This window comes from Chrysoperla carnea, chromosome 1, assembly GCF_905475395.1.
Source record: "Chrysoperla carnea chromosome 1, inChrCarn1.1, whole genome shotgun sequence".
NCBI lineage: Eukaryota > Metazoa > Arthropoda > Insecta > Neuroptera > Chrysopidae > Chrysoperla > Chrysoperla carnea.
Window position 1 is genome coordinate 60568656 of NC_058337.1, and position 26042 is coordinate 60594697.

At 29.7% G+C, this 26042-nt stretch overlaps 1 protein-coding gene across 1 annotated transcript in view; it reads right to left on the bottom strand.

Annotated features, from left to right (window-relative positions):
* Positions 1 to 4077: 4077 nt before the first annotated feature.
* The window catches only part of LOC123306086 (growth hormone secretagogue receptor type 1), a 184988-nt gene continuing 163023 nt past the window's right edge, over positions 4078 to 26042 (bottom strand). The window contains exons 3-4 of the mRNA XM_044887963.1: positions 4312 to 5167; positions 4078 to 4215 (exon numbers count right to left, since the gene is read on the bottom strand). Of these exons, the coding sequence (XP_044743898.1) occupies positions 4078 to 4215; positions 4312 to 5167 (994 nt within the window). The remainder of the gene's footprint in view (positions 4216 to 4311; positions 5168 to 26042) is intronic.

Sequence of the window (26042 nt, forward strand, 5' to 3'; positions counted from 1 at the left end):
ACATCTAGTATTGAGAAATACACTTTTTAATTGTCATTACTTTAACGTTCTACAATTGGCCTAAAATTTTTGAACATGCTTTTAGCAGCTTGGTATGTCTCTATGTATCTATGGATCTATGTAACGGAATCTTAGAATGTGACTTGCACTCACTTCAATACGATGGATTGAATTGAAACTTTGCACACTTATCAAGGACCGATCACAATACCATAATTTAATAAATTCGTCCAATTATTCTGACCAGGATATTAAAGATTAACGATTAATAAAAAAACCGTTGATGGTGGAAGCGCAGATAACATTCTATAATATACAAAGTATAAAATTAAAAGATACTAAAAAAATTGAAAGATACGCTTTTATAGCTAGCTGAATTGAAAAGAAGAAAATAATGCATGGGGTGCTTTTTAAGATATTTTACTTCATGTGATTAGTGATTAATTTGTTCAATTTTGTTGAGAGTAAAATCACTTAGTTGATCTAGCACCTGCGTTACGGAATTGATTTTTACTTTTTTGCAAAAAGTGAGAGACTGGTGACAAAATCAGTTTTTAAAAGACATTTGCAATACTTTTTAAATTTTAATACAATTGAGCCAATATGTTGTAAAAAAAGAAAGCATAAGACTGAATCCGTTCGTTTATCAGGAAGGTTATTTTATTATTTGGCCAGGAAGGTTAAGTAGTAGTTTGGGAGGTATTTATTTTTTTGGTATTTTTCTTTTATCATATTGGATGAATGGATCTTTTCACATATATTATTAGAAATACACGCTCTTTTTAACTGGTACGAAAAGTATCGTAAAGTGTTCTCGAAATACCATAAACTTACGGATAGCATTGCTGAATTAAATTTATCCATTATTTATTATGCTTTACCAACTACAACTCTACTAGCTTTGACACTCTATACATCTCTATGGATTTAAACAAATCAACTCTAATTATATAAATCTGTATAGCTTTTACCTTTATCACCTTGTGATGATCATGTTTTTCCTAAGTATACATAAAAGGTTTCTAATTAATTGAATATTGAGTTTAGAATGTTTATTTTATCTAGTTGAAAGGTAACGTTAATGGAAAAAATGCAAAACCTTTGATTGCAAATAGCTGACAAATGATGACCTTTTCACACACAAAAATTGTACAAGGGTATTAAATTTTATTCTACGTATACAGATTGTACCGTTTTTAAATGTTTTCGCCTACCGGCTTAGTTATCTGTATATTTATTTGAACAATTAGCTTTTGCTCGCGGCAATGATTCATTTGAATGAATCGCTAATTTATTTATATCGTTCATCCACTCGCAATATAGACAATAACGACAAACTCACCACATACTGTTCTAACAATGCTCACTTGCCTTCGCTGATCAGACCCTTACACACCAAGAATCTATTACGGACAATTAAGTGACCATCGACGACGAAGCTCGCTGCGCTCATAATTTAGTGTACGCATTAGTTTAAAAAAAAGAGGTAATTTTGAAGGAGTTTTACCCTTTTCGGGGAGTTGAGACGTAAACATTACTTACTTTTGAATTTTTGTTTTTGATAACATAAGAACCTTTACCTCATTGTCATTAAGTGTGCACCTCAAAAAAACTAATTTCGTTTTTTAGCTGATAGGGAGACTGAACTATTTGAATAGTATGCAGAAATTATAAAATTATTAATTAACTTTCTTATAGACAACTTGTACTACAAGTACGAAAAAATTTATATCAAATCATTTTTTTTTTTTTCATTATATTAAAAATATAATAAAGTATTGTGATCGAAAAAAAATCGATATCGGGGTTTCAACGGAAATACACGTTTTGAGGGTCCTTGATTCCAAAAAAGTGGATTTTAAAAAATGTTGCGTTCGTCGGTATGTCGGTATGTCTGTTACCAAGCTGGAGCCTTCAATTGTCAACCGATTTTTCTCAAACTCGATACATAGGTAGTAGTTTGGTCATAATTTCAGACGATTTTTTCATTTTTTACGTAGGCCTTTTTTCAAGGGTACTTTCCTCTAGGCCAAAACAGGATTTTTGGGTTTTCTCAAAAACGGCTCTAACGATTTCGATTAAACTAGGCACAAGGCTAGACCTTAAGGTGTTCGTAGGATTGGTATAAGCCACATATCCGGGAAAATTCGAGAAGGCCCACACCCTAGGGAAAACATTTCCAAATACAGGAAAATGGAATTTTCTAGGGAGAAGCTGAGGGGACAGCAGTGAAACTTCGTATCAACAAGGTCCTAGGTTTAATATAACTCCCCTCTGGGACCCCTCCCACTGTAGCCGTGGAGCCGGAGGGGATGAAATCTTCAAAAGTGGTCAAATCAACCCTACCCAAAATTGATCAAATATTATCTAAATGTCTTTTTAAGTAACTCTTGTAACTTGGTAATTTTTGCTTAACCTCACCCTTACCAAACTACATCCTTCTAAATATTATATTAAATCCAATAAATACATAGCCTGTTAGTCATTACTTGTTTTTGAATTATTCTTAAAATTGGCTGCTTTCAATAAAAATATTACAAGAATAATCAATTTTATAATATAATAAAGTCTTGTCCGATGTTTCGGACCGTTTATTTATACTGCGTTTATAACATCTACGTCATTACGCAGTGTAAATTGAAAGTGCAATATGTTAGAAAAAAGACTTTACATTTTGTATAGAAACTTATTTTCTAATAGATATCTACATGAAAAGTTTCTTAAATTCACTTTGGTCGTTTACTAGGACATTATTAAATGTCTAGCTATGTGTACTCTTGCCGCAGATTATTATTCGCAAACTTCCTTGGCCAAATTCAACTTAAAAACAAAGCCTATCATATTATTGCCTTCATTTGCTTTGACTTCAATTATCACCTCTTCATAACACTTGTATGTAGACAATACCAACTTTAAAGGCATCTTCATCATATGCTATCTTTTCACACAATTATCCTCCTTTAGCTCACCCTCTAAATACCAATTCTACGTCAATCTTTTGGCCAATTACATAAGTCAATTTTGTCTTGGGCCCTGGATCGCCGTTCCATAAATTTTGAAACTTTGGAACAGTTAGGTACTCCATCAATTCCGTAAAAAATGTTTAAATTCCAATAAAAAATCTTGAGGTCACTAATCGAGATAAAAACTAGCGACAAAGTTGTACCAAATCACACACAGTGTACAAAATTTGGTTAAATAGTTCGGAGTCGATTGGGGACATACCTCGTAACGCAGAATTTTTATAAACAGTATAATGGGTTTTACGAAAAAGTCTTTCTTTATACTTTTGATCATAATGGTCATAATAGTTATGGTTATAAAAAAGTTCAAAATTTAGGTAAACATGAAAATGCTTAAAGATGTACATTTAATTTTTATTTTATCAAAAAATTTCATTTTAAAACGCTCATTATTCGCAAATCGTGAGGATGTGCTTGGTGAAAATTGTATTGAAGGAATGGTTCGATTTGTTGGTCTCCACAAAGTCCAGATCTAACAATCACGAGTTTTTTTTGGCGGAGCCTAAATTTCTTTGAATTAAAGAAATTCTGAAAAGTTATGGCAAATTTAGAAGGGTGAAACTTGTTCTGATTTGGGGGGGGGGAGCACTCTTTAAAAATAATAATGAACTTATTTGTATTTTGATTTTTTTGTAAAATCGAGAATAGATGTATAAAAGGAAATATTTAGCCATTTTATACTCGGAGACGATTTGAAAGCCTTTCTTTTCTTAATGTTGTTTCACTATCTAAGGACTACGTCCAAAGAAATTTTATGTTCGATGCAAAATAATTACAAAACATGCAAGCTCTCTTTATACCTAAAATTATAAATTTAATGGAATAGTGGAGCACTTTTCAATATAAATAAGACTTAATTTGATTTTGTAGAATAATGCTATTGAATAGATTTATTTAATGACTTATTAACGTTTAACAATTATTTCTCACAAGAATGCAACATTTTCCACACTTTTAAGTTTTTCGAATGTAAAGTCTATTTCTCTGATTCATTTATTGATTTAACTATTTTTATTCGTGTGTATAAAAATTTTACAAAAGAAAAAACATTAAATTATAAAAATGTTTCGTCATTAAAACATCTGCTCTCATGACCATTTACCATCATATAATTATTACTCTTGTTCGTATCATGAGATGATGCATTCGATGATGCTGTCAAATGAAATTCAATATCTTCCTCTTGTTCATCCTCTTGTATTGAATTGTCATTATTAAAGCCATTACACAATTTATAACTATTATTTGGAATATTATTAATTTCAACTAAGCATTTTAAATTATTCACTGTTGATGTTGGTAAAGATTTAGAAGCAGACGTTAATGGTTCATCACTTAAGAATTGTTGTTCTTCATCAATTAAACGTAAATTACGAAAACTAATTTGTGTTTCAGTTGAATTATTACGACCACCACCATTTCGATAAAACAATGGACTATAATTTTCATTTGTCGAACATAATCGACTACGTAACTCTGTGTGATCGGAACGATTATTAAATTTTGGTGACGAATCTAAACTATTCATACGAAAGTTATTGATTTTTAATGAGCTATTTTGTCGTATCATACTATGTCGATACGATGTTACACTTGTACGTAATGTTCCACTACGGTCGCGTGATCGAAAATGTATAGAGTTCTTTTGTCGTAAACATACTAACATAAATCCATGACGAAATTTCGAACTCATTAAATTATATAAAATTGGATTTATAGCTGAATTTAAATAAACCATAACACGACAAAAATATAAAATATTGTAATATTTTTCCACTCCTAATTTAAAAACGGTTTCATCCGGTGATATTATTATCCATAATGTAAATACACGGAATGGTATTAAACATACAAAGAATATAAATATAACAGTGCCTAACATAAGAACAACTTGCTTACGACCACGAATACTATATTGATCAGGATGTTTATTACATACAATATGTTTTGCATCATGGATCAATGTTTTCGCAATTATTAAATATAATACTAATAATATAATTAATGGTATAATAAAAAAGACAAATATTGTCATTAAAAAATAAAATGCTGGCCAAAATGAATTTGCTAATGTTTGACATGCTGGTACTGTTGAACCATCAAAATATTCCACATAACGGTAATCAGCAATGCAGAGTATTGGACTGAAATTTGAAATTGTATTGAAATTTAATATGATTATGTTTTTATTTTTCAATTATTTTAAGATAAGTCGATATTTGATTTTACTTTAAGGGTTGTTGAAATTTATTGATGTATGTTTTGTAAAATCAGGAGTCCTGTATCAAATATCAATCTAAAATTTCGGTATATAGCCTAATCTTGTTTTTGGGCATCGATTTCTATTTACGACAATGGCAGATGGGCAGAAAGGAGTTTCAGTTTGCACCATTTAGTGTAGGCGCTGAGTTATGCATTTACAGGTCCTACCGAGGAGTGTATTTCGACGTATTTTGACACGTGAAATCCGCATTTTTCAACTTGCTCATCGCTCAGAGTGGGGGGGGGGGGAATTTGTTAGAAACAAATTAATTGTTTATACATCATAGCTCCTAAACTATTGAAAGTTTAGTACCATTTAATTCTACATGAAAAAACAAATATTTCTTTTTTTTATTCGTATTTTTACGACCAATAGAACCGGATTATGGTTAAAATTGCAAACAAAAATGATATTGCAATATGAATTATAAGGTCGGTGAGCAGCGTTCGGTTTGAATCATCCGTAGATTGGCCAATAAATAATATTTTTGTACTTTTAGGTACTTATTTTAAAGGTATAAGTCTATATTTTAATGTTATGTCCATAAAAATTCGTTTTTAGTGTAAGTATTTTAGAACATATTTGGGATTAAAATGGGTTACCCTGTATATAAAAATTTCTTGAAAATATGTATGGGAATACCGAAATTTTGAGACATGATTAATTACTTACAATTTAGAATCTTTGAAACTTCATATTATTGGACTCGTTCCTGAATATTTAAACTGTGATAAATATCGACTTACCTTATCCGAAAAACATGTTTATAGAATGGATATTTATGTATATAAGTCAAATACCTTTTATAAAAATAGGCAAAATTTGGAAATTTTCAAACAATGTTTACTTGTTGAAAAACTGTTGAAACAACAAAACCCCATTTTTTTGTGTAATTATAAGTTAATACCGCCACCAATTACGTATACGAGAATTTTTGAAGTGTATTAAGGAAAGCAAAAGCTTTAAAGTTAGATTATTGAAAAGTAAAAGTAACCATTTATTTTTGTTTTAAATTGTTAAGAAAATTAAACGCTGTTATTAAGATGAAGCTTTAAAAGGTTTAGTTTGTCTATGCTACTATTATTGTGAATATTTTTTCAATTTTGAACCAGAAAATAAAACACAAAGCTGTTAAAATGAACTTAAAAGAAAAGTTATTTTTTATTAAAATGTTAAATTAATCGAAAAAAATTTTTAAAACCATTTTCAATAAAATTTTGAACAGAATGTTTTTAATATTTGTAAGATTCATTTGGTCTAAGAGGGAGCTAGTTACGTTCAACAATAACCACTGGGGTTGTATAAGCTATTGACCAACAGAAGTACGAAATATATTTTTGAAATTTGTGTTCCCCACAGAAAATACGAGGCGAAAAAACTGCTTGCATTTGAAAATTTACTATGATTCAGAAAAATATATGTTTGTTATTATAATAAATATTGGTAGTGAAAGCAAATTTTTGGTACTCCTCACCTAATAAATTAATTTCCATATGCCTGTTCGTATATGAAGGAGTTTAAATTATTAGATTCTGGGACCATGAAGCTTATTTTTAAGCCGTAAGAGATAGAAAAAATGAAAGTTATACAAAATATGTTTAAAGAAAAGAAAAAAAAATTTGAAAACTTTTTTCAGAAACTCAGAAACAGAAAATGTCTGTTACCTCCATGAACCGATTTTGAGCTATTTAACAATCTTAATAATTGTAAAAAGTACTAACATTGAAACCTATGCAGGTTTGATGAGTCTTAAAATAATGAACTGTAGTTATTTTCACTTCCAATCACTACGAAAAGCCAAGGCAAACATATGTTTCAACATAAGTCATTGGAAGATATTTCGCTTTTATGGCTACATGTTCCTTTCATTATGGCCAACTGCTGATTAATTAATAAAGAAACGGTTTTAACGAGAACAAATTCTAGTTATAAGTTTGGCCGCTATGTGTGGCGGTCTGTCTGTGTGATTTTGTTTTTTTTGATTTTTTGTTTCAAAGGTTTTGTAAGGGAGAGCGTTCTTAACTATGTTTCAAGGTATCGTACCCGAAACATTTGTCAAGGGTTTATGGAATTTAGTGAATTTCACTTGTTAATTGTAATTAACTAGAACAAGTGAAAAGAAACAATTGACAGAGTTAATTGTTGAAATACCATGCATAGTCAGTGTTGATTTCTTTATCACATAACACATATAAAAATGTATAGACAGTGTTGATGCGCAATCGTTTGTTTTTTTTACGTCACGTAAATAACAAAAGATATTCACTTTTAAATACACACACACACAACTAATATTCCTATATTAATACATACAATAAAATTTGCACCTAATTAACGCCCTCGTGGGTAAACAGTGATGTTTACAAAAAAATGTTTCAAACAAAAGTTTTTTATTTTTTTATAAGGAACATTTTTTGCATTTAAACTTTTGTTCTATCTCTAACGGTTTACAAGATGGGTCCTACGGACCCAAGACCCAATTGACCTATGATGCTCATTTAAACTTTTGTTCTATCTCTAACGGTTTACAAGATGGGTCCTACGGACCCAAGACCCAATTGACCTATGATGCTCATTTACGAACTTGACCTCACTTTTTATGTCCTGAGTACGCTGTAAAAATTTCAGCTCGATATCTTTTTTCGTTTTTGAGTTATCGTGTCCACAGACGGACGGATGGACGGACGGACAACCGGAAATGGACTAATTAGGTGATTTTATGAACAGCTATGACAAAATTTTTTTCCTAGCATCATTATTTTTAAGCGTTACAAACTTGGGACTAAACTTAATATACTATGTATATTTCATATATGCATGGTATAAAAACTGTAACAACACGAATTATTTTTTTTCGCAATAATGCGAAAAATCTTTCTATTATGAACTGTAATATATCGTTATTCCTGGATTTTCAATGAATTTTAAAGTAACTATTTATTCTTTCAAATGATTTCTTATCGTTACAGTTTCTGTATGCTTATGGTTGTTGTCTCGCTGTTGGCATATCGGCAGAAAATTCTAGTGAACTGTATACTGATTAAAAATATAATAATCTATTCTCTAGACCGTCTCTAACTCGAGATAAATTCAATTACAGGATAATTAACATGGTGAGGATAGGAAAGTTTGTGTTTTGTTGTGTTTTGAACAAGTTTATAATTCTAGAAAAAAAAACTAGATTTAAGATTTTTTCAAAAAACTAACTGAATATTCTTGTATTTGTTTTGAGTTAAAAAAAAACAAAATTATTGACCGCTCCATTCTTGAGATATAATCACTCAAAACAAATAACCTGGAGGACCCTGGATGGTAACCTTCTAAGTTAACCCAATGATTTATCGAGCTTATACTTGAAAGCAACATGACTTTTTTCACATTGGAACATGTGCCGGAACTCATTTGGACAACTCAACGTTTAAAATAAACAGCGTAGACTTGGAATCCGATGGTCTTCGGTGTGTACTCTGACACAACCAGAATCACAATGTCAAGTTTAATTAAATAAAATGCATACTATAAGTGATTAATAATAGTAAATGAGAGAAAAAAGTGCAACGTAAGGTGCTTTTAAGGTGCTGATTGGGATTGTCCAATTGGTTCCAAGGGTATCTGCGTTGCTAAGAGAAGGGTCTAAGTACGTATCTGCGCTACATGCCCATTTGGGAACCGATTCGATTTCCCAGATGCTTCCCAGAATTGGGAGCACACGAAAACTTCTAGTCGGGAACCCATTATGATATCTTGCAAAAGGTACGGAGGAAGGGGTGAGATAGGCAAAATGTTTCATATGTAACAGTGAATTACTAAAGTAGTTGGTAATGAAGCAACTGTTTACTATTGTGTGTTTTATTGTAATGAATAAAATTTTGTTGGCTTTTAAATTTAATTGATCGATAAATATATGAAATAAATGCATGTATCAAAATGTGCAGTAATTGTTATTAGGTACGATGAGGGTCGATGATCATCAGATGATGCTGGGCTGTACTCTATTTCTATCTGTATTGCTGCTCTGATGGTTAAGATCAACCAACATAAAATAAATATTATTGTTATAGAGTATGGGTAGGTGTAGTACCTAGAAACAAAATTGATATTCATGTGCTTTTTAAAGCTATACATTAAAATACCACAACGGAAACGATCATTGCTTATAACATTGTTATTCACAAGCGCTATATATTTTCGAAAATTTAAAAATTAAATAACTATCGAACAAACTTGTTAGCCATGACGCAAGTATTACAACATCATAATGCAACATGGTTTATATCCTAACGTATCGTTAATCATCCCCATCGACTGATAAACTGGAAAAGCTCTCTTCAACATGTACGCCTTACGGTTTACTCTAGGGAACACCTCTGAGCGCCCAGCAAAAGGTTCAACTGTTATTTTAACTACTTTTTGTTATTGTCTACTTTAATCATGTATACGATATTTATTTACATCATGGTCTCTCGATTATAATTTATGTTTTTAATATGATACATACAGCGCAAACTAAATTGACAAATATCTTGTCTGGTAATCTAAATAAAATCGTATACATGATTAAAGTAAACAATAACAAAAAGTAATAATAATAAATAAGTGAATAAACAAAGAAAAAATAAAAATTTAATGAGTTGAAAAAATTGAGCTCTGTGTCTAAAACTCGAATAGCCTAATTGGTAGGACACTTGACCCAAGAAGTCCGGGTTCGAGTCCTGGTTCAAGTGTACTTTTTTCAATTCTCTTTAATTGTTATTTTAATGTTTCGGGGTGAATGATATTTCTTTTTCCCAAATATAGTGTGTTAACCTGTACTTGAAAATTCATAAAACACAAGTATTCGAAATTTAATGCTTATATATTACTAGGTATAAATGGTACATTATGTTGTTTGATTCAAGGAATATTTCGTTACTTTGCATAATTAAACTCGTCGGCACTCGAGCTGTGATCATTTTGCTCAAATGGTATATGTGGATGAAACTTTTTTTATCTTCATATAATTTTATCTATTTTCGAATTACGAAATTAACAGTTTCAAAATATATTTATTTCAAGTTCATCAGAAAGTATGAGAATGTCTCTCATCACGTAAAGGTGTGAGTATCTCATCACGAGTAAAGGTGTAAGAAAAAAATATTAACTTTTCGAAAATTTTCTGTACTATTCGTGTACTTTTGTTAGTTTATCATAAATCGTACTCAGAAAGTTAAATAAACTTGTGATAGAAATATGATGAAAATAGTTAAAATGCATTTTATTATTTAGATTATTTATCTGCTCTAAGATTTTCACTCTCAAACATCATTCAATAATCACGTTATCACACTATTTTTTATTACCCAGTTAATCTATTAAAATTTATTATTATTAAAAATGGCAAATCATAACGTCTACATAAACTCATAATATAAACATAACTTATTATTAAAAATTTGGAGAGGTTATGATTTACAAAGTTAAAGAAAGTTTAGGTACGAAATATTTGACGTATGTGCAAAACGCGAGAGCAAATTTCTCATCACGCTTTCAAAACTGGAATATAGTCTATTAACCAAAAACCAAACATTTATGTTGTATATAATTTAGAAAACGGTAAGCAATAATAATTTTGTGAATTAAGTCAGAACATTAAAAATAATTTCTATCAATTTAATTCGAAAACAAAATCACATTGACAACCAGTCTTCAGCGTACATGCATTCTAATAAAATACACTCATTAAAATAAAAAATACTTCTCAGTAAATACGAATGTCTGCTGAGAAACTATAGAAGATTCAATTTACATTTTACTCTTGGCAGGTACTATATTTTACCCTGCTATTGTATTGTTGTGTTTACAATATAATTTCTAACTATCATTTATGTGTACTATCCTGCATAGATAGAGGATCAAATAAATGTATTCATCGTTATTACCATTAAAAGTTATGTGCGTTTATGGTTATAGTGTTTTGTTTTTAATATTTTACAACGTGTTCATTTAAAAACAATTTACTGTGAATATTGACTAATAACCGATGCAACAACAGTGCTAACCTACGACAAAATTAGTCGAGTAGAAACAATCCAAGCTTTCTGAAACTGCACTTTTCTGATTGTTCTTGTCATTATATCAATTGTGATTAAAGAGACACAAAGTCATTAAAGAAACTCAAATTTTGGACAAAAAGGGACTTCTTTCGAACCTTGGCGCGAATCAGTTTTAGATGATTTTTTTCCTTTTCCTACAGTTTCTTTCCTCAAAATAATTAAGTAATATAAAAAAAAAAATTATAAGTAAATACAGTAATCCGGAACTACCTAGTAGGTATATTGTACACACACGAACAACAAAAGAAAATTTTTACCGCATTCATAACTTAGTGTTATAATAGAGAAACACTATGGAAAACTTCATGAATATTGTCGTCAAATTTGAGACTACTTAGTTTAAATATTGACTTTATGTTAACGCAATTTATTTTAATTAGCGGATTGAGGTCAGTCTAGGCTTAAATTCTATGAACGAAACACAATATTTCGGTCAAAAAAATATCCATACAATCTTTTTTTGAGCAGAAAAAAATCAGAAAGAAATGATTAACTTTTGATCCTTAATTTGTTTATAACAATTGAACGGTCAAAGATTAAAGATCGCAACTAAGGTTTAAACACATTTTGTTAAAACCTATGTTTTTTGTCAATTAACTGGCCTCTTTTATTTGCTAACGTAAATAAGTTCATCCGACTCTCCTAATGTTTCTTTTTAGTTCAAGACAAAAGTTCAATTATTCTTCAAAATGGTTTTTTTTTTTTTTTTTTTTTTTTTTTTTTTTAAATGGAAGACTCTATTTGACTGATTTTAAATGTTACTTTAAAATTGATTCATTAAACATTGCGCACACGGTATACATTGCAAATTAATTTTCATGAAAAGTATTGTTTGTGTATATAATATTTGTTTTGAATAAATTGGTTCGTAGTGGAACTGTAAAAGTAATAAAATTGATTTAAAAGATCGTATTAATAAAATTGTTATTTGGCTGATTTTATATTTTATTTAAAATAACGACTAAAATGCGGAATCAGTATGAATACAAAAAAGTATTATCTATTTCAAAACCTTTCAACAAGCTTTGTTAACTTTCTGTTTGAATGATATACACCTAACTGCCCTATTTAACCACAATCAACAATTAGGAAATTGTTTACCCGTGTTGAAAGTGTTGAAAATTGCCATCTTTTCATAGAAAGGCATAATTTTAAACCTGTATCATATTTTTTTACTATTTTATATCATTTCCATTTTATGAAAAATATTCCAGGAAAAGATATTTATCAAAAAAACTTCATATTTCATTTTTAAGAATTTCATTTCTCTAAGGCTAAAGCTCTTGTAAGTCAATAGAATTGCATTATATAAAGCTACGCCTATTTGTCAATTCTGATGAAATTTAATAAAGAAAAATGATTAAAAATATGTAATAATGTTTTATATAATGTTATTATACATATATTCGCAAGTCTACAAGTCTAGATAAAGAACTGTTGGTACAAAGTATTTTATGTATAAATTCAACTTCAGTTCAACTCTTCCGTTTTCTTCTTAAGATTATCAATTCACTTTTAAACTACTTCTACCATGTTTAAACTATTATCTTTTAATAAAATTGTATTGTCATACGATTTACACTTGTTCTATAATTTTCAGCTCTCGAACATCAGTAAGTAATTTTTTTTCAAATAAAGATTTCGCACTAGCATATTTATTGCAAACTAACTAAAAAGACAAGTTAACTAAAAGCAGTTATTCTTGTAGTGAATATATTCTACAGTTCAGTTCTAATATATTTAACAGCAGCTGTACCTACTAAAAGTTTCGCAATTTCTAGACCACTACAGTTATTTAGTAATTTCTGCCTAGTTCATATAAAGTGCGTTCGCTTTTTATAAAAGCTTGTATTCAGAAACTTGAACCGTAGCTAACACTTAATAAGAGAATAAAAACAGTAAATAAGAGGAAAAAAACACTTATGTACCACAAACGGCGTGCCATTGACAAGCAAACTTTCAAAAAAATGAAAATTCAAGAGTTTTTATTTTGTCCTGTATATTAAAATATTTTGATGATCATGATGAAAATCACAACATATAAAGTTAATTTTGGAGAACAATTTTATTGCTATGAGATCAATATCATATCCTCGTGCTTACGTTTACACTTTCAGGATTTTTTCCGTAATGTCTAATTGTCGGTGGATTTTTTTTTTCAGTGTCATACGTGTTTGACAATGTCTAGTGAGACTGACACACAAAGGACAATGTATTATGAGGTTTATTTTATATAGCACAATAAAAGAGATTTCTATGCCACAATAAAAACAAAAACAGTAAAATAAAGTACTTACATACATACTTATTTAAATGTTAATGAAGCAAACTAAAAATTATGTTCATTAGTGTACTGCACGCAGTTAATATAAGAATGTAAGATCAGGAAGTTTTTTTGCTGCAGCGGTACATACATTTTTTATATTTAAACGTGTATTTTATCTCTGACGGTTTACATGAGTGGTCCTCTACAGATCCGACACCCAATTTTACTAATTAGATGATTTTATGGACAAATTAGGTGATTGTTATATTTCATATACAATGTGCTCATTTCAAAAGTATCCATCCTTAACACCACTTGACCTGATGTGTAATTGAATGAAAGCATGTCGATTTAGATAGCGAGGAGAAGTTTAAAAATGGTACCTAAAAAATTTCAAATTTCAATTCTTTACTTCTAGCCATCCCAACTTAGAAGTTTCAAGTAGCTCACTCTACCTTGTAACACGTGATTTGAAAGGGAATAAAATTTTCTCTTCAACCATGAAAAAAAAAAATGAAATCGATCGATAGGTTCTTAAGATAGACTACACAAAAGATGGAAGTTATGGATTACACCTACTAGGTATTCTTTATTAAGAACCTATCGATCGATTTCATTTTTCTTATCATATGGTTGAAGACAGAATTATATGCCATTTCATATAAGGTATCACAAGGTAGAGCGTGTCATTTGAAATTTCAAAGTCAGGATGGATGGGAATGAAGGGATGAAACCAAAAATTTTCTAGGTATCATTTTAAACTCCCTCCTCGATATTTGAATCGGCGTTTTTTCATTCAAAACAATAATCACATCAGGTCAAGCGCTATTAAGGGTGGATCCATTCTATCGTCTGTCCAATTAATCTTAAGAACCAATCGGTTGATTTCATTTTTTTTATCATGGTTGAATACAGAATTTTAAGTGACGCAAACGGAGGCTTGTAACGGCTTGTCCCTAAGTACATTAGGTACATTTATAGGAGACATTATGAGACTGTACCAGGGAACACATATTTATGTCAATAGCTGTTTAATTAATATTTAATTTCTCAAAAAATTCACAGCGTAGTCATATTTAAATTTGAACTTTAAAAACAAAGCTTACCGCATTATAGCCTTTATCTATCTTGGCGTCACTTATCCTTCCTCCATAGCACTCGCTATATAGACAATGCCAACTTTGAATACAAATCTAGCAGTTAGTGTTTAAACAGTTACCCTTACTATACTTCCAAACCTTGGACAATTTAACGGTCGCATTTTCTTAAGGTATTATTTTAGAAATAATAACTACGTATTGTAACAAAAACTTTTTTTTTTCATTATAGCCTTCGCCACTTGTAGTAAGTATAGTAGGTTTCTATAAGTATAGTAAGTTTCACCAAAATCCGTTTAGTTGTTTTTGTGTGAAAGCGTAACATACCAATAACCAACAAGCTCACATTTGCATTTCTAATTTTTAGTTAGAATTATTTCACTAGTTTTCGTCTTCAACTAAACATCAAAATCAAAACAATACTTGTAATATCCGGACTAATTAATAATATGGAATACCATTCAAGCCAAAGATGATATACACATGTATGTGACATCCTTGTAATCGATAGTCTACAAATCTAAATATGGATTAATTTTATTGACATTTAATTCGAAATCCATTTACCATGAAATAAAAGTATTCTATTTGAATAACTAATCATTGTAATAGCTTCTCAAAGACAAATATTAAATAATAACCAACAAAATGTATTTGTTAGAATTTGATTCCAGATTTATTCTTTTACATAATTCATAAACAATATTTTTTGACATAAACTTTAGCGAGAAAAGTTTATTTTTAACAATGAGTTGCCTTAAGCTTGTGAAAACTTGCAGGGAGTACAGGGTATGATGGCAGGTTGAGGAACTCGAGTTTTTTGGGATGAAAATGAGTTAATTCGTAATAATTGTCATTGTTTAAGTCCTTGCACATTTATTTTTTTTATAATTTATGACATATGAAGAAAAAACAAGTGAAAACAAACAATTGACTGAGTTAATTGTTGAAATACCATGTATAGAAAGTGTTGATTACTCTGTCACATTAAACATTCATACGTGTCACACATATATAACTGATATTCCCATATAATATATACTATACGATTTCCGCATAAATTGCGCGCTCACGGGTAAACAGTGATGTTTATGAAAAAATGTTGAGTGATGTTCAAACAAAAGTTGTTTATTTTTTATAAGGAACATTTTTTACATTTAAACTTTTGTTCTGTATCTAACGGTTTACAATATGGGTTCTACGGTCCCAAGACCCAATTGACCTATGTTACTCATTTACGAACTCGACCTCACTTTTAACGTCTTAAGCACGCTAGCTTGATATCTTTTCGTTTTTGAGTTATCGCGATGGCAGACGGATATACGACAGCCAGACAGACAACCGGAAATGGACTATGACCACCTATACCACAATTTTGTTCATAGCATCAATATTTTGAAGCGTTACAAACTTGGGACTAAACTTAGTATACCTTGGTATATTTCATATACATGGTACAAATCATCATATCAATATTTTGAAGCGTTACAAACTTGGGACTAAACTTAGTATACCTTGGTATATTTCATATACATGTACAAAAAATTTTTGAGATACAAAAAAAATAAAAAAGACATTCGATATTCAGTAGTAAATACTTTTAGGTGGCAGAATGGATAAGAATGGAGGATCAATGACAAAAACCTATTTATAACAAAAACCAATAAAACATGCTAACGGGCGGGTATATTTTATATTTTATACAGTGTGTCTAATTAAGTCGAATAAAAAAAAGAAAATATTCTCTTCTCTGAATTAATATTGGTATAATAAATAATTTATAGATACATATTCGATTTAATCTATTAAAAATTCCTTTGTTTTTCAAGTGCATCCTAGATAAAATATCAGCGTGTAGACAAATTGACACAACACAGAATTTTTAAGTGCATAACTAAATGTCGATCTGTAGATATAAATTATATCAATGATAATACATAGAAGAGTTTTAGTAAAAATAATAAAATTAGTTTTTTCATGGTAATTGGATAATAATATTGCATATTTGACTTTAGTTTTCAACTAGGACCGAAGTTTGAAGTTTTATTTATTTCAATTACTTTTCAATTAACTTTTTTTGATGAATATTGCAATAGTGTAAAACATAAAGGTACTTTACTCTTGCAAAAAATTTGATATCTGATTATTTCATATTAATTGGACACAATGTATATTTATACCATGTATATATGAAATATACATAGTATATTAAGTTTCGTCCCAAGTTTGTAACGCTTAAAAATATTGATGCTACGAAAAAAATTTTGGTATAGGTGTTCATAGAATCACCTAATTAATCCATTTCCGGTTGTCCGCCCGTCCGTCCGTCCGTCTGTGGACACGATAACTCAAAAACGAAAAAAGATATCAAGCTGAAATTTTTACAGCGTACTCAGCACGTAAAAAGTGAGGTCAAGTTCGTAAATGGGCATCATATGTCAATTGGGTCTTGGGTCCGTAGGACCCATCTTGTATACCGTTAGAGATAGAACAAAAGTTTAAATGCAAAAAATGTTCCTTATAAAAAAATAAAAAACTTTTGTTTGAAACATTTTTTTGTAAACATCACTGTTTATCCACGAGGGCGTTAATTAGGTGCAAATTTTATAGTATGTATTAATATAGGAATATCAGTTGTGTGTGTGTCTATTTAAAAGTGAATATCTTTTGTTATTGACGTGACGTCAAAAAAACAAACGATTGCGCATCAACACTGTCTATACATGGTATTTCAACAATTAACTCAGTCAATTGTTTGTTTTCACTTGTTTTTATTTAATAATGGAATCGATCGGGTTTCATTGAAAATACCTTTCAGATGATTAATGAAGAATCATAATGAGTCGAAAATATTCAATTTTATCTAAAAAATTCAACAAATAATTTATGTACATATTTATCTACTGTTGAACGTTGAATACAATGTGTTATTGCAGACCCACAATAAGTTTTCATGTTCAGAATGAAGTCATGAGCCATAAATCAGCTTATGGGACAATTTTAGGAATTAGAAATTATCTAATCAAAATTACTCGTTGAAAACGTCATACATTAAGAATGTGCCGTGTTTGTTGTCAAAGCAGTAAGTTCAACTGTTTTGAAAATAGCTATTTTCATAAAAAGTACTTAAAAACTTACAATTTATTGCACAATCAACAGCCGAAAACTGCACGGTTTTGTTGAGCAATTCTAGAGTAGCAATTCTTAAGTTGAACCATAGTCAAATTTCAGCTCCCCCCATTTCTATACCTCATGTTTATAGTCAGCCCTATCAAGGTTAGATAAAATTTTTTATGCAAATAAGTTATTATCAAGGATCTATTTTGGAGGGACAACTTCCAAGTCGCATTTGCCCCGCTTTTATGTCTGCTTTTTACACTAATCTCAGTTTGAGAAAGTTAATGATAATAATACTAATGGCTTTCGCATGAAAGCATACATTAGGAGATTTATTTTATAAATTATTATTATTGAAGATTATGTAAATAACATACTGTATTTACACTTTCTAAAATAAATTTAGTTTTCACATTAAAATGTAATATATCTTGTATATCGTAAAAGTAAAGTTCAATTCCCTTAAACAAAAAAACTCAAACAACTTACACAAAATTTATTATCATATTCTAAACTAAACACTGAATTTATATAATAATAGACTGAACCATAATGACTAATGGCAGTTGAGCTCTAACACTAAATAAAATAAGGAAAATTATTCGAGATTTCCAGGAAAGTATGGTGACTTTTCGAGCTTTTATAGTGTTTTACCCTCAACTGTAGAACTAGACGTAACTAACTAGACTTTAAAAAAAAATTAATTTTGCTTTTAAATTTACAATTGAAAATGGTTTTTCTAAACAAAAAATACAAACTTAAATGGTTTGTCTCTTAACTGGCTTTCACTATATTATAACGCATATTTCCATAGAAACCGATTTACTCATAGCCTCAGCGGTTGTTATTACGTCACCTACGTTTTTTTTTATTAAAAAAATATAACTATTTTTTATTAATAATTAATTAAAAAATAGACTTATTAGTTTTTAAAAAAAAATACTCAAAAATAGTCATTATATGAATTATTCTTTCATTTATATATGAATTTGTGACAAAAAAAAAAAAAAAAAAAAATTATTTCAAATTCTCTATTGCAGTTAAAATGTTGTGCTGCCGGTACATGAAGAAAAGTATTTTGTTGAACTTTTGGGCGCTGAAATTTTGCATTTAGTTACTTGGAACTATAAAATAAAATTTCACCCGATTTGATTCAAATTTTTATCGATGGAAGATAATAGGTATTTGGGTCTTCTTTCGGTATAACCCTCCAAGCAAACTTAAACAATAGAAGTTAAAAATGAATTAACGATTGAAATCAAATTTTTGCATATTAAATTCTATCCTTTGTTCTAGCGGGAGGTTTCATTTTTGGAGAAATTTTTAATTTGTTTTTTATCGAAATTTTCAACATATGGTGACGTTTCAAAATACGAACAAAGCATTAACACCAATTTGGAGAGGTAATAGTAGTGGAGACTTACAATATGATCCGAAAAAATTTCATAATATTCGGTCGATTCGTTTCGAGTTGATTGAGTTCTTATTTTTTATAATTTTTAAATATATTTTTTATGCTCTATACCCTTCCCACGGCTCGTTTAAAATTCACTTTGAGGAAATAATAAAAATCGTATAATCTAGGTTCGCCTAGAATAGAACAAGAATAAGCTCCACCTCACAAAATTATACTTACTAACTAACAATTGCCTAAATGAAGAAGGTTAGTTTAGAAATGAGTTATCAAGGTTGCTGTTCACGAGAGGCATATTTAGGACAACAAGCCCATTTAATGGGATAAAAAAGAACATTTTTAATTTTCTTTATTCGAGTTAATTCATCCAATCTTGTTTTAATTTTCATTATTTAGATAAGGTTGACAAACATTTTTTTTCTTATTTTTATACATTTTTGTATTTATCTCGCTTGTCAAAAATCAATCAAAAATTTTCGTCTATAGTGTTTAGCTTATAAATCTGTTAGCTCTGTTCTGTACCTAACGAATATATTTCGATTTCTACATTTCACGCATAACGAGTTTTGTGTCATTTCAATTATTCCAAGGAAAAAAAATATACATACGAGTGAGTATATTTATTCACTTAACAAAGCCAAATATTTGTCGTCACGAATGTATGCATGTATGTAGAAGATGATGGAGGGTGGATGGATTTTGTGATTGAAAGTTCTTTATTTGATTATAAATTATCTGGTTAAATCTGGTGAGTACATGGTATAGTACACCGTCTTGTAAGTACGGCATTTTTTTGGCGGCATTACATTGTTTTAATCATGTCAATTTTTATAGTGAAAGTTCTTTTTACCATAGTATAAAGCTAAAAGCCCCTGTCAAAGATATGTACAATTGTGTCATATAGATGTATATTTCAAGTTTTAGAATTAATCCGAAATAAACTAAACGCCTCAATTGAAATTCTTGCCCCCTTTTTATGTTCCAACAGCTCACTCCAGAAAGTTGACAATTAATGGTTTTTGTTTCGTCGTTAGGAGTTGTCAACTTCAAGCATATCGAGAACTATTTGCTCACAATATGTGTAAATACCTATAACCAAAAAACTCCTAATCTTATCGGTTTGATAATTTGAGCAATTCTCATAATAACGCCGTTCTCGCCGTTCTTCTTCTAAAAAGACTATGCCATCGATTGCGACATAATAAAATACATCTTTCTTATATTTACACCATACTTTTTGAGAAATACGTTAATCTGATAAAAATAGAAATCGATCAAGAAATGTTCAATTATATCCGCAACTTTAATGGAAAATTAAGTGAAATAAAACGGAAAATTCAAAAGCGAATTTGATTTTAAATTTGGTCTAGGACACAGTAGATATTGTTATTAACATTTACTATATAAAATTTTAAAACCTATTTTTCATTATATTTCAGTTACACGGGTATTCGTATTAAAAAAATCATAGATTTGAATTCTGTCCAAATTTATAGAATATTATAAATATTTGTCAAAACCTACAGGAAAGTTAAACCTACTCTAAAATTTGTCGACACTCAAAAACTTATTTATATTGTAAAAAGTTAAGCTTTAGGTACAGAAAAAGCATGCACTTAAATATCATTTTGCAAATTATTAATTAATTCCAAACATTTCAAACATTCCACAGTGATTATATGTGTATTATTGAAATTTTAACAACACAAATAAATTAATTCAACAAATTAGTCGTGTAAATTGATTACATTACATTGTATTTCAACATGTACTATATGTAGCAGAAGTGAAGATACAGTTTTTGCTTAATTTTATTTATTTTTCGTTTCGAATTCACATTGCACTTTGTCAATAAGCAGACAAATTTAAAAGTCAACTTAACTTAAATTAAATACTATAGAATGATAAAAAAGCTGTTCAAATACAAGCAATAATTCCCAGATGCAAGATTTACCTAAACGAATTTCTTGATTAGTTTATGGAACTTTAATTGAGAAATATTTGGAAGGATTTCTTTAAACAAAATTCTAACTAATATCAATAGTATACTACGCTGTACCATTGTTACGGTATCAGGCACAACGTGAAAGTGACTATGGATAGAAATGGATAGAATATAATTTGAAAATCTGTCATAGTTTCATACAAGTTCGTATCATTTCAATAATTGCATTTCTTAAATGATTCTGTACTAAAATTAATTCAATATTGAAAATTCGTACACACAGGCTGTATGATATCACGTAAATGAAAATTATTCACATAAACGACACATTCATATGTATATCATAAACCCATACATTATATACAAGACGAAAGACTATCTACTATGGAATGTATAAGTAACTACGTACAGAATGTCTTAAATGGTTATGTACGTTTTACACGATTGAAATAATGAGACAGAGATTATATCTAATATCTCGAATAGAAAAAATAATTAAAATAATTGACCCTTAGTTTTGTTCGATTTTATTTTCTTTGATTTGACTTAGGCTACTCGCCAACCCAAATGGCTAAGTTGGTTAAATCGTACACAATTTCGTGTTCAATCGTGCTGTCACAACACACATTAATTTCTTTTTTGTGATAGGCTGCTGAACTGAATGCGTTAACTCATACTCTTATACTTTCAAAATAACTGAGAACCTTAAATAATCAGCGAAACGATGATGAAGTGAAAAGATGATAAAGTTGGCCTCACAATAATGGGTTATTCAATGAGCCTCCGGGCTCCGAGAGAGTATCGGTGCTGCTGAATCAGCACTTCAACAAACCTACTAATATTACTCATTTTGAGGTAGCATCTAATATGAATTTTGTATCGATAGAACTGCGTATGTCCTTCAGGATTTGTAAGATATTGATTTACAGGATACCCAATACGTAAAATAATGTGGTAGGAGATTGTTAATTATTAACAGGGGTTAAGAAACGGGATGCAATTTTAAGAAAGAAGCAAAACCATATACAAACTATAAACTAAACGCTGTTCGACCGTCAAAAAATTGTTATTAGTTGATGAAGGCGCATCCGTAATAATTTACTGCTTGACAGCGTCAGAATTGACTGAAGTACTTGAGCCGGTCTTTACATTTTTAATTTTGAATCCTGTCTATTTACGCGTTATGTGTTAAAAAGTCGATAACGACAAGGTAGATGTTTTTGTTGTTTATATTTTTGTAAAATAATCCGACTTTAATAAGCACTTTCATAATCCGCTTGAAATTTTTATGCTAGCTCAGTCAAAATAAATATTGTATGAAATGAACATATATATAGGCTAAATTCCATTGATTTGTTCATTATGAGATCTTTAAGAATGATTCTTTATAAATCGAAAAGCTGATTTTTTTATATTTTATCGTTGAACGAAAAATTTGAAGTTATGGTTATATGGTTATAAAGCTATATAGTTCTAATCGGCAGAAAAAGTCGAAAAATCAATTGAGGATAGAAAATTTTTTTCTCGATTGCCAAAGGAAATTTTTTGTTTCTATAAAATAACTTCTAATCTATTTATTTTTTCTTTCCTGCCATGGACATTATGTTATTCCTATTTATAGTTTAAGTATTTAATTGGCATAAAAAAATCTGCTAAAAAAAAAAAAAAAACATCATCACTACATAGTATAAAACAAAGTCGCTTTCTCTGTCCCTATGTCCCTTTGTATGCTTAAATCTTTGAAACTACGCAACGGATTTTGATGCGGTTTTTTTAACAGGTAGAGTGATTCAAGAGGAAGGTTTATATGTATAATAACATCCATTAAATAGTGGAGAAGTACTGCTATTTTTGAGGTTTCTAATGTGGTGTTTAGGCCGCTATGTTTTTATATACAACGTTCACAGTTTTTCTGTAGTGTATTTAGTATCAGTATTGCAACCGTGCGAAGCCGGGGCAGGTCGCTAGTTTATCATAAAACTAAAAATCCTTTCTTTTAAACACACATCTGCACACGTCCTGTGAAGCCCGCCTCGCTTTCTTTTATATTAATATACGAAAGAAAACTGACAAATCAACCAAAACCCAGTTCTAATTTTTGGGTGTAGGACCGTGTTTTGCTTGTGTGGGGAGTTTTTTGAAACTCGGGTGAGTACTAACGAAGAATTACATTAGACGAACTGATTTGAAAAAAGATTTCATAGCATGGGCTGTGTATTAAAAAAAAATTAGGGTTCCGCAATAAAAAAATCAAATTGACGAAATTGTGAACAAAAGGGGATGAGGGGATGAGTGAAGGCATATGAATTGAAGGATAAACACAATAAACTTTGTATTAAAAATTGAAGTTGCCCAGCGAAGCAGGTGCTTCACAGCTAGTGAATGAAGGCTAAGAAAATATATATGTTTATTAATTTGCTATTTGTTATAAAGCGGTTATATCCACTTCCTTCGGGTTACAATAATTTCAGATTCGCCAATGGCTCTGCAATTGCGATTTAAAATGGTACTAGTGAGGATTTTTTGAAATTAATGAATTTCTGGTAATTCAATGAAATTGGCCAAAGTTATAATTAAGCATACCTACTATAGACACGGCTTATTTTCAAACAATCAATTTTTATTATATTAGTTTAGCACGAAAAACTTCTTGCTTCTTTGGCATTCAGTAAAGCATCAAAAAATAAAAGTGAAAAAATTTGTAGTGTCTCACGATACCTGGTCACCTGCTTAGCACGAAAATGTTCAATTGTTGTTTTGAAGCTATTCGAATCATCGCTACTTGATTTTGAATTTGAATAACATTCTGAATTTTTAAATATATCTTTATATGATTTTAATTTTTTTTTGATATTTCTGGACTAGAGAATACGTATCTCAACTAGAGCCGTGCAATTTTGAAACACATAGGATGTTTTATTTACAATATAAATTTTGCATACGTACGTGTTTACCAGTATTATATTAGATGTAGACACACGCCGACAACAATTTTCCAACATTTTGTTTGTTTATTTGTTGATATTTTATATTCTATATACTTGTATAAATGTATGTTTTTAATGACGTCATCATGACATTTTATTGAATATGTTGAAACAAACCACTTGAAAAACTATTACTATATATTTTTTATTATATATCGATAGTTTAACAAATTATTGTATAGAGTGTATATAATATATTCATCTAACAAACTCTTCCGATTAATTTTATCGCAATCTGATTGAAGATCTAACAGCTATGTTCCTTTTAGCATAAAGAAGTATGTAGAGGCTTATTTTGATGATGAAAAGAGCTAGATAGCTATTTAACAGATCGCTGGCTTGGTGGCCAATCATAGTAAAGGTTAATCAACAAAAACAAATAAACTAAGCTTACGTTGCGTATAAGAGGATTTATATGGGAAACATTCTCGAAGCATTTATCTTGTGGAATCCTTTTCAGATTAAATTTAGTCCTGCTTTTAACAGAGAAGACTTTTGGTAATGTTCGGATATTGCGAAATATAAACTTTTTAGACGTATTGATTACGTATTATAATCTTTCAACTTTGAAACAAATTCTCAGTAAGATGATTCCGTTTGAGAATTTCCCAGTTTAAAGTTGTAATGAATCGTGTATTTGAAGGTAAAGTAAACCATGCTGTCTACTTTACAAACGGAGGAAAAAGTTTATCATCCTGACTGTCGGAGTAACAATATGTGAAATGTTAAAGTGGCAGTGATTAAATCATTTAGATTGACGGAGTATCTGTTTGCATAATAATAAAGCATTTAACAATCTAATGTGTAAAAATATTAGAATCTTCTCTTTTAAAAGTGAAGCAGAACTGCAAATCTTCTTTGAATGAGCGGTTGGCAATCAGCAAAAAGTGATAAGATTTCGCTATGAAAGACTCGCAAATATACGAAACAAGTATAATTCAATACGACACAAATATCTTTAATGAAATGGAAACCACTATAGGTTTTTACCGCCTTTCTTTTATCTCGTAATGTCTACTTGCTTGCTTGCCGAAAAAACTTTGCTTGGATCGATTTTTAAACCTATTCCTGTGATCCAATCGAGCTGAGCAGACTCGTGGCGACTATAAGACTTAAAAAGAAAGAGAATATTATAAAAACTTGTTTGTTATGGGTTTGTTTTTTGATTTTTTGTAGTAAACGGAAATTTGTTTTAGATAAAATGTAGGTAAGAACTCACTTACAAAAACAATGCCACTATAAATTTTAAGATATTCTCTGCATATATTATTTATGTCAATTATTTATATATGATATTATTTTCTATGTCAAGTGTATGTAAGATTTTCACATACCTATAATTTGATTCCAACGGAATGGCATGGCATGGTATACATATAGAAGAAGAGGAATTCTTATAAATATTCAAATGTTGTAACTTGATTCGTCATCTATTGTTCGAACCAAATAATATGGTTTACATTCGAACTAGACATTACAGTGATAGTTTTTATAGAGATCGAGTAAAGCAGTGACTTAAAAATACTCTGTGTATGTACGATGGTAGTCGATAATGCATATGTTATTCATTAAACGAAAGTACTCATAGAGGTGATCAAACTGACCATGATTCACGATAAGGAAAGCTTACATAATTCCTAAGTACTCAAATAAAATTTAAAAGCTTAAGTATATATAATTCTTAAGTCTTATATAATTAATTATTAATTAAACCATACTTTTAAGTAGATACTTTTGAAATTTTCGCAATTGTTATTTTTAACAGTTATGTAAATTCAAAATAAATAGTTCTTTAGGGTAATATATCTTTGACCAATTAATTTTACCTATGTATATAG